This window comes from Salmo salar, chromosome ssa07 (assembly GCF_905237065.1).
Source record: "Salmo salar chromosome ssa07, Ssal_v3.1, whole genome shotgun sequence".
NCBI classification, from domain to species: domain Eukaryota; kingdom Metazoa; phylum Chordata; class Actinopteri; order Salmoniformes; family Salmonidae; genus Salmo; species Salmo salar.
In genome coordinates, this window is record NC_059448.1 from 63,601,850 (window position 1) to 63,616,478 (window position 14,629).

At 41.6% G+C, this 14,629-nt stretch overlaps 1 protein-coding gene across 1 annotated transcript in view; it reads right to left on the minus strand.

Moving 5' to 3' along the window:
- Positions 1 to 14,629, minus strand: part of LOC106609797 (voltage-dependent L-type calcium channel subunit alpha-1C) — a 588,474-nt gene that overhangs the window by 97,723 nt on the left and 476,122 nt on the right. Inside the window, exon 10 of the mRNA XM_045722531.1 lies at positions 523 to 613. Coding sequence (XP_045578487.1) covers positions 523 to 613 — 91 coding nt within the window. The remainder of the gene's footprint in view (positions 1 to 522; positions 614 to 14,629) is intronic.

A 14,629-nucleotide genomic window follows, 5' to 3' on the forward strand; every position in this document is an offset into this window, starting at 1 on the left:
GAGGGAGGGGGAGGCAGGGACAGGAAGGATGAGAGGGAGGGTGAGGAAGGGACAGGAAGGATGAGAGTCAGGGGAGGAAGGGACAGGAAGGATGAGAGGAGGGGGAGGAAGGGACAGGAAGGATGAGAGTCAGGGGAGGAAGGGACAGGAAGGATGAGAGTCAGGGGAGGAAGGGACAGGAAGGATGAGAGTCAGGGTGAGGAAGGGACAGGAAGGATGAGAGGGAGGGGGAGGAATGGTAAGGGAGGGGATGGAAGGGTAAGGGAGGGGAGGAAGGGGGAGGGAGGGGGAGAAACGGTAAGGGACTGTGAGGAAGGGGAAGGAAGGGGAAGGAATTGTTAAGGGAGGGGGAGGAGGGCGAGGAAGGGTAAGGGAGGGGGGAGGAAGGAGGTGGAAGGGTAAGGGAGGGCGAGTGCAGGTTTGAGGTAGGGTGAGTGTGGCTAAGGGAAAATGGGGGTTAGCTAATAGGTGAGACGGGAGACTGTAAGTGTAGAAAGGGTGAGGGTGGGTTGAGGTACTTACGCTAGCCGGGTACAGCAGGTCTCTCCCTCCATATCTCCTGCTGGAGTGGCGTCAGTATTCACTGACTCATTCTCACTGGCCGGCATGCTCACTGAGGAACACACGGACAGGTAGAGGGAAAGAAGGAAGGAGAAATGAATCAGGAGGAAGGACTGTTGACATATCCCTCATCACAGACTGGTTATTACTGTTAACCTTCTGTATCACAGGCTGGTTATTACTGTTACCCTTCTGTATCACAGACTGGTTATTACTGATACCCTTCTCTATCACAGACTGGTTATTACTGTTACCCTTCTCTATCACAGACTGGTTATTACTGTTACCCTTCTCTATCACAGACTGGTTATTACTGATACCCTTCTATATCACAGACTGGTTATTACTGTTACCCTTCTGTATCACAGACTGGTTATTACTGATACCCTTCTCTATCACAGACTGGTTATTACTGTTACCCTTCTCTATCACATACTGGTTATTACTGTTAACCTTCTCTATCACAGACTGGTTATTACTGTTACCCTTCTCTATCACAGACTGGTTATTACTGTTAACCTTCTCTATCACAGACTGGTTATTACTGTTACCCTTCTCTATCACAGACTGGTTATTACTGTTACCCTTCTCTATCACAGACTGGTTATTACTGTTACCCTTCTATATCACATACTGGTTATTACTGATACCCTTCTATATCACATACTGGTTATTACTGATACCCTTCTGTATCACAGACTGGTTATTACTGTTACCCTTCTCTATCACAGACTGGTTATTACTGTTACCCTTCTCTATCACAGACTGGTTATTACTGTTACCCTTCTCTATCACAGACTGGTTATTACTGTTACCCTTCTGTATCACAGACTGGTTATTACTGTTACCCTTCTCTATCACAGACTGGTTATTACTGTTACCCTTCTCTATCACAGACTGGTTATTACTGTTACCCTTCTCTATCACAGACTGGTTATTACTGTTACCCTTCTCTATCACAGACTGGTTATTACTGTTACCCTTCTCTATCACAGGCTGGTTATTACTGTTACCCTTCTCTATCACAGACTGGTTATTACTGTTACCCTTCTCTATCACAGACTGGTTATTACTGTTAACCTTCTCTATCACAGACTGGTTATTACTGTTACCCTTCTCTATCACAGACTGGTTATTACTGTTACCCTTCTCTATCACAGACTGGTTATTACTGTTACCCTTCTCTATCACAGGCTGGTTATTACTGTTACCCTTCTCTATCACAGACTGGTTATTACTGTTACCCTTCTCTATCACAGACTGGTTATTACTGTTACCCTTCTGTATCACAGACTGGTTATTACTGTTACCCTTCTCTATCACAGACTGGTTATTACTGTTACCCTTCTCTATCACAGACTGGTTATTACTGTTACCCTTCTCTATCACAGACTGGTTATTACTGTTACCCTTCTATATCACAGACTGGTTATTACTGTTACCCTTCTCTATCACAGACTGGTTATTACTGTTACCCTTCTCTATCACAGACTGGTTATTACTGTTACCCTTCTCTATCACAGACTGGTTATTACTGTTACCCTTCTCTATCACAGACTGGTTATTACTGTTACCCTTCTCTATCACAGACTGGTTATTACTGTTACCCTTCTCTATCACAGACTGGTTATTACTGTTACCCTTCTCTATCACAGACTGGTTATTACTGTTACCCTTCTCTATCACAGACTGGTTATTACTGTTACCCTTCTCTATCACAGACTGGTTATTACTGTTACCCTTCTCTATCACAGACTGGTTATTACTGTTACCCTTCTCTATCACAGACTGGTTATTACTGTTACCCTTCTGTATCACAGGCTGGTTATTACTGTTACCCTTCTCTATCACAGACTGGTTATTACTGTTACCCTTCTGTATCACAGACTGGTTATTACTGTTACCCTTCTCTATTACAGACTGGTTATTACTGTTACCCTTCTGTATCACAGACTGGTTATTACTGTTACCCTTCTCTATCACAGACTGGTTATTACTGTTAACCTTCTGTATCACAGACTGGTTATTACTGTTACCCTTCTCTATCACAGACTGGTTATTACTGTTACCCTTCTATATCACAGACTGGTTATTACTGTTACCCTTCTCTATCACAGACTGGTTATTACTGTTACCCTTCTCTATCACAGACTGGTTATTACTGTTAACCTTCTGTATCACAGACTGGTTATTACTGTTACCCTTCTCTATCACAGACTGGTTATTACTGTTAACCTTCTGTATCACAGACTGGTTATTACTGTTACCCTTCTCTATCACAGACTGGTTATTACTGTTACCCTTCTGTATCACAGACTGGTTATTACTGTTACCCTTCTCTATCACAGACTGGTTATTACTGTTACCCTTCTCTATCACAGACTGGTTATTACTGTTACCCTTCTCTATCACAGACTGGTTATTACTGTTACCCTTCTCTATCACAGACTGGTTATTACTGTTACCCTTCTCTATCACAGACTGGTTATTACTGTTAACCTTCTGTATCACAGACTGGTTATTACTGTTACCCTTCTCTATCACAGACTGGTTATTACTGTTACCCTTCTCTATCACAGGCTGGTTATTACTGTTACCCTTCTCTATCACAGGCTGGTTATTACTGTTACCCTTCTCTATCACAGACTGGTTATTACTGTTAACCTTCTCTATCACAGGCTGGTTATTACTGTTACCCTTCTCTATCACAGGCTGGTTATTACTGTTACCCTTCTCTATCACAGACTGGTTATTACTGTTACCCTTCTCTATCACAGACTGGTTATTACTGTTACCCTTCTCTATCACAGGCTGGTTATTACTGTTACCCTTCTCTATCACAGGCTGGTTATTACTGTTACCCTTCTCTATCACAGACTGGTTATTACTGTTACCCTTCTCTATTACAGACTGGTTATTACTGTTACCCTTCTCTATCACAGACTGGTTATTACTGTTACCCTTCTCTATCACAGACTGGTTATTACTGTTACCCTTCTATATCACAGACTGGTTATTACTGTTACCCTTCTGTATCACAGACTGGTTATTACTGTTACCCTTCTCTATCACAGGCTGGTTATTACTGTTACCCTTCTATATCACAGACTGGTTATTACTGTTACCCTTCTGTATCACAGACTGGTTATTACTGTTACCCTTCTCTATCACAGGCTGGTTATTACTGTTACCCTTCTCTATCACAGGCTGGTTATTACTGTTACCCTTCTCTATCACAGACTGGTTATTACTGTTACCCTTCTCTATCACAGACTGGTTATTACTGTTACCCTTCTCTATCACAGACTGGTTATTACTGTTACCCTTCTCTATCACAGGCTGGTTATTACTGTTACCCTTCTCTATCACAGACTGGTTATTACTGTTACCCTTCTCTATCACAGACTGGTTATTACTGTTACCCTTCTCTATCACAGACTGGTTATTACTGTTACCCTTCTCTATCACAGACTGGTTATTACTGTTACCCTTCTATATCACAGACTGGTTATTACTGTTACCCTTCTGTATCACAGACTGGTTATTACTGTTACCCTTCTGTATCACAGACTGGTTATTACTGTTACCCTTCTCTATCACAGACTGGTTATTACTGTTACCCTTCTCTATCACAGACTGGTTATTACTGTTACCCTTCTCTATCACAGACTGGTTATTACTGTTAACCTTCTGTATCACAGACTGGTTATTACTGTTATCCTTTTATTCTCTTTTGTTTTCTAGCTGGCTTCCTCCTGACCCCTCAGACAGACATACAGACAGACAGACATCCCTCTGCTAACAGAACTCCTAGTGGTAGAGTCCTGTAGGACAGTTTTAGGGACACTGATATAAGGGAGGTTTGGTTTTTAGTTCCCTAAAGCTTTGCGCTCCAGACTCCAAGATAAGTGAGGTTTTAAGTCCTGTAAAGCTTTGAGTTCCAGACTTTGGTAGAACTGAGCAGAAGAATTCAGGTAGAAATAGACAGACCAGTACAACAACAAAAATGAAAGAACATATTTAAATAAATACAGAGAAAGTAATTGAGAAAGAAGGAGAAGAAATCTATCAACTTACTGGGATAAGACAAATCATATTACAGTTTGTCCAAAGACACAACCATCAAACTCTCACAATGTTCCTCAACCAAACCAGATGAGACGGCCCGGTCAATGGGATCACTCCTTGAATTAGACAAATGAAATCGTACCACTACTGACAACCAAAACCTGTAGAAAACCCATGTCTGGGATAGAGAAGCCTGGAGCTACCAGGGTCCCTCAGTAATACCCCATCTGATTGACACATCTCCTGGGGTAATGATAATGAAGAGGAGAGAGGGAGGGATGGATGGGTGGAGGGAGGGAGATATGTAGAGGGAGAGGAGGGAGAGTGAGAAGGGCAGGAGCGAGGGAGGGAGGGCGGGAGGGAGGGAGGGAGGACGGGAGGAAGGGAGGGAGGGATGGAGGGAGGGAGGGTGAGAAGGGCAGGAGCGAGGGAGGGAGGGCGGGAGGGAGGGAGGACGGGAGGAAGGGAGGGAGGGATGGACGGAGGGAGGGTGAGAAGGGCAGGAGCGAGGGAGGAAGAAATGGAGGGCGGGAGGGAGGGAGGACGGGAGGAAGGGAGGGCGGGAGGGAGATATGTAGAGGGAGAGGAGGTAGAGTGAGAAGGGCAGGAGCGAGGGAGGAAGGGAGGGTGGGAGGGAGGGAGGGAGGATGGGAGGGAGGGAGGGAGGGATGGAGGGAGGGAGATATGTAGAGGGAGAGGAGGGAGAGGAGGGAGAGGAGGGAGAGTGAGAAGGGCTGGAGCGAGGGAGGGAGGGAGGGAGGCCCATATCAGAATCTCCTCTTATAGCCCTGTCACTCTTCATGTCCACTCTGGGGATTCTAGAATGAGGTCTGTGTTCACAGGAATAGCTGCCACTGCTTACAGGCAAAACCAGACAGGAAGGCTTCAGCTAAACTCAGCTAAACAACATGGAGACAGAAAGGAGACAGAAAGGCTTCAGCTAAACTCAGCTAAACAACATGGAGACAGAAAGGCTTCAGCTAAACTCAGCTAAATAACATGGAGACAGAAAGGCTTCAGCTAAACAAAGGGAAAAAGAGAAAGGCTTCAGCTAAACTCAGCTAAACAACATGGAGACAGAAAGGAGACAGAAAGGCTTCAGCTAAACTCAGCTAAACAACATGGAGACAGAAAGGAGACAGAAAGGCTTCAGCTAAACTCAGCTAAACAACATGGAGACAGAAAGGCTTCAGCTAAACTCAGCTAAACAACATGGAGACAGAAAGGAGACAGAAAGGCTTCAGCTAAACTCAGCTAAACAACATGGAGACAGAAAGGAGACAGAAAGGCTTCAGCTAAACTCAGCTAAACAACATGGAGACAGAAAGGAGACAGAAAGGCTTCAGCTAAACTCAGCTAAACAACATGGAGACAGAAAGGAGACAGAAAGGCTTCAGCTAAACTCAGCTAAACAACATGGAGACAGAAAGGCTTCAGCTAAACTCAGCTAAATAACATGGAGACAGAAAGGCTTCAGCTAAACTCAGCTAAACAACATGGAGACAGAAAGGCTTCAGCTAAACTCAGCTAAACAACATGGAGACAGAAAGGCTTCAGCTAAACTCAGCTAAATAACATGGAGACAGAAAGGCTTCAGCTAAACTCAGCTAAATAACATGGAGACAGAAAGGCTTCAGCTAAACTCAGCTAAACAACATGGAGACAGAAAGGAGACAGAAAGGCTTCAGCTAAACTCAGCTAAACAACATGGAGACAGAAAGGAGACAGAAAGGCTTCAGCTAAACTCAGCTAAATAACATGGAGACAGAAAGGCTTCAGCTAAACTCAGCTAAATAACATAGAGAAACATTCTATTTCTCTATATTATTCCTTCTTTAAGCTCATACTGGAGCTCAACTATGCCCATTAAGAAAACCTTAGAGAGAATGAAGAAAATCAAAGAAAACATGAAACAAGCTAGACTAACTCTCTTGGGATCTCCTACACTCCCTCGCAAGAAAAAAAATAATCATCTGAATTTAAAAAACAACAATCCTTAAGCCTAACATAACACTAAGCAAAGCATGACAGGCAACGATAAGCTTAAAGATCAGGTGCCAAAGCATATAACTGTAAGGATTGACGCTGGTAGACGAGAAGCAGGTACAGGGAGTGAACATTGAATTAACAACAGCGTCTGGACATGAACACATAACAACATTAATGCAGACACAGGGAACAAACGGGGGAGCAGACAGTTTTAGACGGGGCAATCAACAAAGGGAAGGAGTCCAGGTGAGTCCAATGAGTGCTGCTGCGCGTAATGACGGTGACAGATGTGCGTAATGAAGGGCCCTCGAGCGCCAGAGAGGGAGAGCGGGAGCAGGCGTGACAATAACACTAAATATAGCCCAGCTCATTTCAGCTCAGCCCAGCCCATACAAACCCTGGAAGAACAAAGGACTAACCAATCACATGCAGCCTTGGAGCGTGGTCCCTGCAGCATGCTTTAGCCTCAGTTAGATACAGCAGCACCAATCAGCACATCCCAATCACTCTCCAATCATGTACCATTGTCAGTCCAAGCCTGTGCCATGAGTGGCCGCAAAACACACTGTCCCCCGTACCTCTGACGTCGCTGACTACATCCCGGCCTTTAAACAACATCCTATGATAAATATAGATTTATTTGAGATTTTCAAGTGATGGGTAAGTTACTGTGTAATGATGATTATCAAACTTAAATCATTATTGATCGTAGGGCTTCAGAAAGTCTAACTAGTTCCTCTCTTGGTCTAAGACCATTGTTCCCATTGATTATCTAACTAACTAGTGAATATTACTAGTGAATAGTCTAACTAACTATTGAAAGTTCGCAGTGAATAGTCTAACTAACTAGTGAATGTTACTAGTGAATAGTCTAACTAACTAATTAATATTCCTAGTGAATAGTCTAACTAACTAGTGAATATTACTAGTGAATAGTCTATCTAATTAATATTCCCAGTGAATAGTCTAACTAACTAATTAATATTCCTAGTGAATAGTCTAGCTAACTAGTGAATATTACTAGTGAATAGTCTAACTAACTAATTAATATTGCTAGTGAATAGTCTAACTAAATAATTAATATTCCTAGTGAATAGTCTAACTACTAGTGAATGTCACTAGTGAATAGTCTAACTAACTAGTGAATATTGCTAGTGAATAGTCTAACTAGTGAATATTACTAGTGAATAGTCTAACTAACTAATTAATATTCCTAGTGAATAGTCTAACTAACTAGTGAATATTGCTAGTGAATAGTCTAACTAACTAGTGAATATTGCTAGTGAATAGTCTAACTAACTAGTGAATATTGCTAGTGAATAGTCTAACTAACTAATTCATATTCCTAGTGAATAGTCTAACTAACTAATTAATATTCCTAGTGAATAGTCTAGCTAACTAGTGAATATTACTAGTGAATAGTCTAACTAACTAGTGAATATTACTAGTGAATAGTCTAACTAACTAGTGAAAGTTCGCAGTGAATAGTCTAACTAACTAGTGAATGTTACTAGTGAATAGTCTAACTAACTAGTGAATATTACTAGTGAATAGTCTAACTAATTGATATTCCTAGTGAATAGTCTTAATAAACCACTATTCCTTCATATTCTTCCACCATTCTAGATATATATATATATAAGTATGTAATGTCGATGTCAATGTATTAAATATATGTAAATTGTAAAGTATTTTTGTCTGTAATGTATTTTCTGTCATGAGATGGACCCCAGGATGACTTGCTGTCACCATTGACATCGGCTAATGGGGATGATAATAAAATCATGACTCATTAATTCCCTTGGTTTAAAGAGATGCTTCGGGATGTTGGCAATGAGGCCTTTATCTACTTCCCCAGAGTCAGATGAACTCCTGGATAACATTATTATGTCTCTGCATGCAGTTTGAAGGAAGGGTTTATATGAGACTGTTCACTACCAGGAATAGTGATCTTAAAGGGATTGTGTGATTTTGGCAATGAGGCCTTTATCTACTTCCGTTCCTTTCCTGTCCGTGCTTCCACCTTGACATGTACCAGCCTGTCTCTCCTCATGTCTAAAACCAGTTTCTCTGAATAACAGAGGTCTGAGCTAACTCCCAGCCCTGGAGGACAGTCCTGTTAAACATAGAACTACTTCTGTCCAACACTGAACTAGTTCACTACGCTATTGTTCCTGTCTGCTGGCCGGATAGACTGAGAGAGAGAGGGGGGAGGAGGACAGGAGGGTGAGAAGGAGGGAGGGAAGGAGGGAGAGGGGGAGGACAGGAGGGTGAGATGGAGGGAGGGAGGGTGAGTTGGGGGGAGAGGGTGGAGAGAGGGGGGGAGGAGGACAGGAGGGAGGGAGGGAGGGAGGGAGGGAGAGCGAGAGGGAGGGAGGGATGGACAGGAGGGTGAGATGGAGGGAGGGAGGGTGAGTTGGGGGGAGAGGGTGGAGAGAGGGAGGGAGGGAAGGAAGGAAGGAAAGGAGAGGAGGAGGAAGGAAGGAAGGAAGGAAGGAAGGAAGGAAGGAAGGAAGGAAGGAAGGAAGGAAGGAAGGAAGGAAGGAAGGAAGGAAGGAGAGGGAGGAGAGAGAGGGGGGAGGAGGACAGGAGGGAGGGAGGGCAGGGAGGGAGAGGGAGGGGGAGAGAGAGAGGTGAAAGAAGGACAGGAGGGTGAGAGGGAGGGAGGGAGGGAGGGAGAGAGAGAAAGAAGGTGGAAGGGGGGGCCGAGAGGGAGAGGGAGGATAGAGAGAGCGACCGAGAGGGGGCATTGCTCTATCCAAGAGCTAGTCTATCCAATGAATTACTTTCAAAGCTTTTAAACTCTGCTCATGTTGGTGCTAAAACACATTGTAAAAACCCTGAGCCTCACATCATGGTTCACTAAATGACAGTGTCATAAAGGAGCTTTAAAGAAACATGAAAAACGCCATGGAAGAAAATGGTACAACATCCAGGTCAGACTCAGAGGGCAGGCAAGAGTTGACATCGCTCTTAGTTTAGAGCACAAATTCTGTCTTGCAAAATTCCTCATTTGAAGAAGAAGAGGAGGCCGTTCCAAACTAACATGCAGTTCATCCAGCAGGCAGGTTGAAGGTCATACAGGAAGAGGAGCTTCTGTCTACAAAAAAGGCTGTCCATGTTATAAAAAAATCATCCAAGAAAAATATCTGGAAGCGGATGAAACAAGAGCAACATGCAACAACATACGTTGGTAAACTCCAGATATTTCAAGCAGCTTTACAGCACTTGTCGAAAACCAAACTAAAACTTGTCAGATTATATTGTTTCATCCTACTAGTTATATTCAGAACATGAGGTTAACATGCAGACCGTCATCATTCAGAATATTCATCCAGAACGTGATCCAGGATTAGGGATTAAACAGTGGCAACAGAACTACAACTCAGAACTACAACTGGTCTAAAGTAGTGTACTACGTAGGGAATAGGGGCTCTGTGGACCCTGGTCTAAAGTAGTGCACTACATAGGGAATAGGGGCTCTGTGGACCCTGGTCTAAAGTAGTGCACTACATAGGGAATAGGGGCTCTGTGGACCCTGGTCTAAAGTAGTGCACTACATAGGGAATAGAGGCTCTGTGGACCCCGGTCTAAAGTAGTGCACTACATAGAGAATAGGGACTCTGTGGACCCTGGTCTAAAGTGGTGCACTACATAGGGAATAGGGGCTCTGTGGACCCTGGTCTAAAGTAGTGCACTACATAGGGAATAGGGGCTCTGTGGACCCTGGTCTAAAGTAATGCACTACATAGAGAATAGGGGCTCTGTGGACCCTGGTCTAAAGTAATGCACTACAGAGGGAATAGGGGCTCTGTGGACCCTGGTCTAAAGTAGTGCACTACATAGGGAATAGGGTGCTATTTGAGACAGAACCCGGAGATGTTTAGCCCTTCCTAAGGAGACAGAAGAGAGACGGATCACAGATCAGATCACTGCCCCACTAGCCTCATCGACTGGAGTAGAGAAGAGTTGTAGTTAAGAAGCATTGAAGACCAGTAGAGGACCGCAGGTGGATGCATTGAGGGAGGTAAGAGGCAGAGGGGGCCTTGCAGTCTGCTTGCAGGTTATACAGAGTTCAGTAGGTGGAGGTATAGTAGTGGACTCTGACATGCAGACGCACACGCCTTACGAAGGATAGCAGCGTTTGTCTTCACTGCTCCGCGGAGGAAGTGTAAACGGTGACTGTTACCTGGAAACAGAGAGTGACGGCTGAGAGCACGTGACACGTACGCTCATATTCAGTCACACACACTCACACACAGACAGAATTACTCCCACAACGCAGTCTGCACACAGTCCAACACACTGTACATGTGTAGTCCAAGAGGCCACAGCTCATAGAGGACAAATCACACCACCAGCACTGCACACAATCCTTTCCCCACAGAAACAACTAAAGAACACGAGAGAGAGAGAGAGAGAGAGAGAGAGAGAGAGAGAGAGAGAGAGAGAGAGAGAGAGAGAGAGAGAGAGAGAGAGAGAGAGAGAGAGAGAGAGAGAGAGTCAGAGGCAGGAGACCTGTTAAATAAACTCTAAAGTCAATATTGAGGAGAGATGCAGTAATAGAACTATGATGTAATTCTAGTTCTGAGGGTGCAGTAATATCCAGCTCAGTTCACTTCAAACCCCTTCTTCTGTTGAGTAGTCCTGGCACAGAGAGACACACAGCCACACAACACACACACTGACTGACTGACAACACACACAACACACACACACGTCACAAGGAACAGAAAGCCCGTCAACACAGGAGACGGGGCCATTGATGACACACCAACACAAAACTGGGAAACCAGAACACACACGGGATACACACACACACACACACACACCGAGGGAGGGGCAGGCATTTACCATGGGTCTCACTGGAGTGACTAAACCAAGCAAACTTCCCCTTCTTCTTGTCAAGCAAGTCGGCCAGGGTCACTCCTTCCTCAAACAAGATGGGACGGTCATTCAGGGTATGCAGTCCACCCAGTGACAAAGATACACACACACACACACACACACACACACACACACACACACACACACACACACACACACACACACACACACACACACACACACACACACACACACACAACAAACATGTTACACACACACACATACACATGGTACACCCACATATCACAAAAGACAACATACACACAAGGACTCAAACACAAAACAGTAAATACACACCTGTTTCTGCAGGTCTTAACGTTGAGAATACACAGTCATTGGCATAGTACATTTCATCCCCGTAACACACACGCACACATACACACACACACACACACACACACACACACACACACACACACACACACACACACACACACACACACACACACACACACACATAGACACACACACACACACAGATCAGAGGAATCCATTATCTGGGAGAAAAGGTTCTGGGGCATCAAACAGTGACATATCTCAAAGCTTTAACTATACAGCCTCCAGTCTAACATCAATATATAACTATAATTATACAGCCTCCAGTCTAACATCAATATATAACTATAACTATACAGCCTCCAGTCTAACATCAATATATAACTATAACTATACAGCCTCCAGTCTAACATCAATATATAACTATAACTATACAGCCTCCAGTCTAACATCAATATATAACTATAACTATACAGCCTCCAGTCTAACATCAATATATAACTATAACTATACAGCCTCCAGTCTAATATCAATATATAACTATAACTATACAGCCTCCAGTCTAACATCAATATATAACTATAAGTATACAGCCTCCAGTCTAACATCAATATATAACTATAATTATACAGCCTCCAGTCTAACATTAATATATAACTATAAGTATACAGCCTCCAGTCTAACATCAATATATAACTATAATTATACAGCCTCCAGTCTAACATCAATATATAACTATAACTATACAGCCTCCAGTCTAACATCAATATATAACTATAACTATACAGCCTCCAGTCTAACATCAATATATAACTATAACTATACAGCCTCCAGTCTAACATCAATATATAACTATAACTATACAGCCTCCAGTCTAAAATCAATCTGTAACTATAATTATACAGCCTCCAGTCTAACATCAATATATAACTATAACTATACAGCCTCCAGTCTAATATCAATATATAACTATAACTATACAGCCTCCAGTCTAACATCAATATATAACTATAACTATACAACCTCCAGTCTAATATCAATATATAACTATAACTATACAACCTCCAGTCTAACATCAATATATAACTATAACTATACAGCCTCCAGTCTAACATCAATATATAACTATAACTATACAGCCTCCAGTCTAACATCAATATATAACTATAACTATACAGCCTCCAGTCTAACATCAATATATAACTATAACTATACAGCCTCCAGTCTAACATCAATATATAACTATAACTATACAGCCTCCAGTCTAACATCAATATATAACTATAACTATACAGCCTCCAGTCTAACATCAATATATAACTATAACTATACAGCCTCCAGTCTAACATCAATATATAACTATATTTATACAGCCTCCAGTCTAACATCAATATATAACTATAACTATACAGCCTCCAGTCTAACATCAATATATAACTATAACTATACAGCCTCCAGTCTAACATCAATATATAACTATAACTATACAGCCTCCAGTCTAACATCAATATATAACTATAACTATACAGCCTCCAGTCTAACATCAATATATAACTATAACTATACAGCCTCCAGTCTAACATCAATATATAACTATAACTATACAGCCTCCAGTCTAACATCAATATATAACTATAACTATACAGCCTCCAGTCTAACATCAATATATAACTATAACTATACAGCCTCCAGTCTAATATCAATATATAACTATAACTATACAGCCTCCAGTCTAACATCAATATATAACTATAATTATACAGCCTCCAGTCTAACATCAATATATAACTATAACTATACAGCCTCCAGTCTAACATCAATATATAACTATAACTATACAGCCTCCAGTCTAACATCAATATATAACTATAACTATACAGCCTCCAGTCTAATATCAATATATAACTATAACTATACAGCCTCCAGTCTAACATCAATATATAACTATAACTATACAGCCTCCAGTCTAACATCAATATATAACTATATTTATACAGCCTCCAGTCTAACATCAATATATAACTATAACTATACAGCCTCCAGTCTAACATCAATATATAACTATAACTATACAGCCTCCAGTCTAATATCAATATATAACTATAACTATACAGCCTCCAGTCTAACATCAATATATAACTATAACTATACAGCCTCCAGTCTAACATCAATATATAACTATAACTATACAGCCTCCAGTCTAATATCAATATATAACTATATTTATACAGCCTCCAGTCTAACATCAATATATAACTATAACTATACAGCCTCCAGTCTAACATCAATATATAACTATAACTATACAGCCTCCAGTCTAACATCAATATATAACTATAACTATACAGCCTCCAGTCTAACATCAATATATAACTATAACTATACAGCCTCCAGTCTAATATCAATATATAACTATAACTATACAGCCTCCAGTCTAACATCAATATATAACTATAACTATACAGCCTCCAGTCTAACATCAATATATAACTATAACTATACAGCCTCCAGTCTAACATCAATATATAACTATAACTATACAGCCTCCAGTCTAACATCAATATATAACTATAATTATACAGCCTCCAGTCTAACATCAATATATAACTATAACTATACAGCCTCCAGTCTAACATCAATATATAACTATAACTATACAGCCTCCAGTCTAACATCAATATATAACTATAACTATACAGCCTCCAGTCTAACATCAATATATAACTATAACTATACAGCCTCCAGTCTAACATCAATATATAACTATAACTATACAGCCTCCAGTCTAACATCAATATATAACTATAACTATACAGCCTCCAGTCTAACATCAATATATAACTATAAC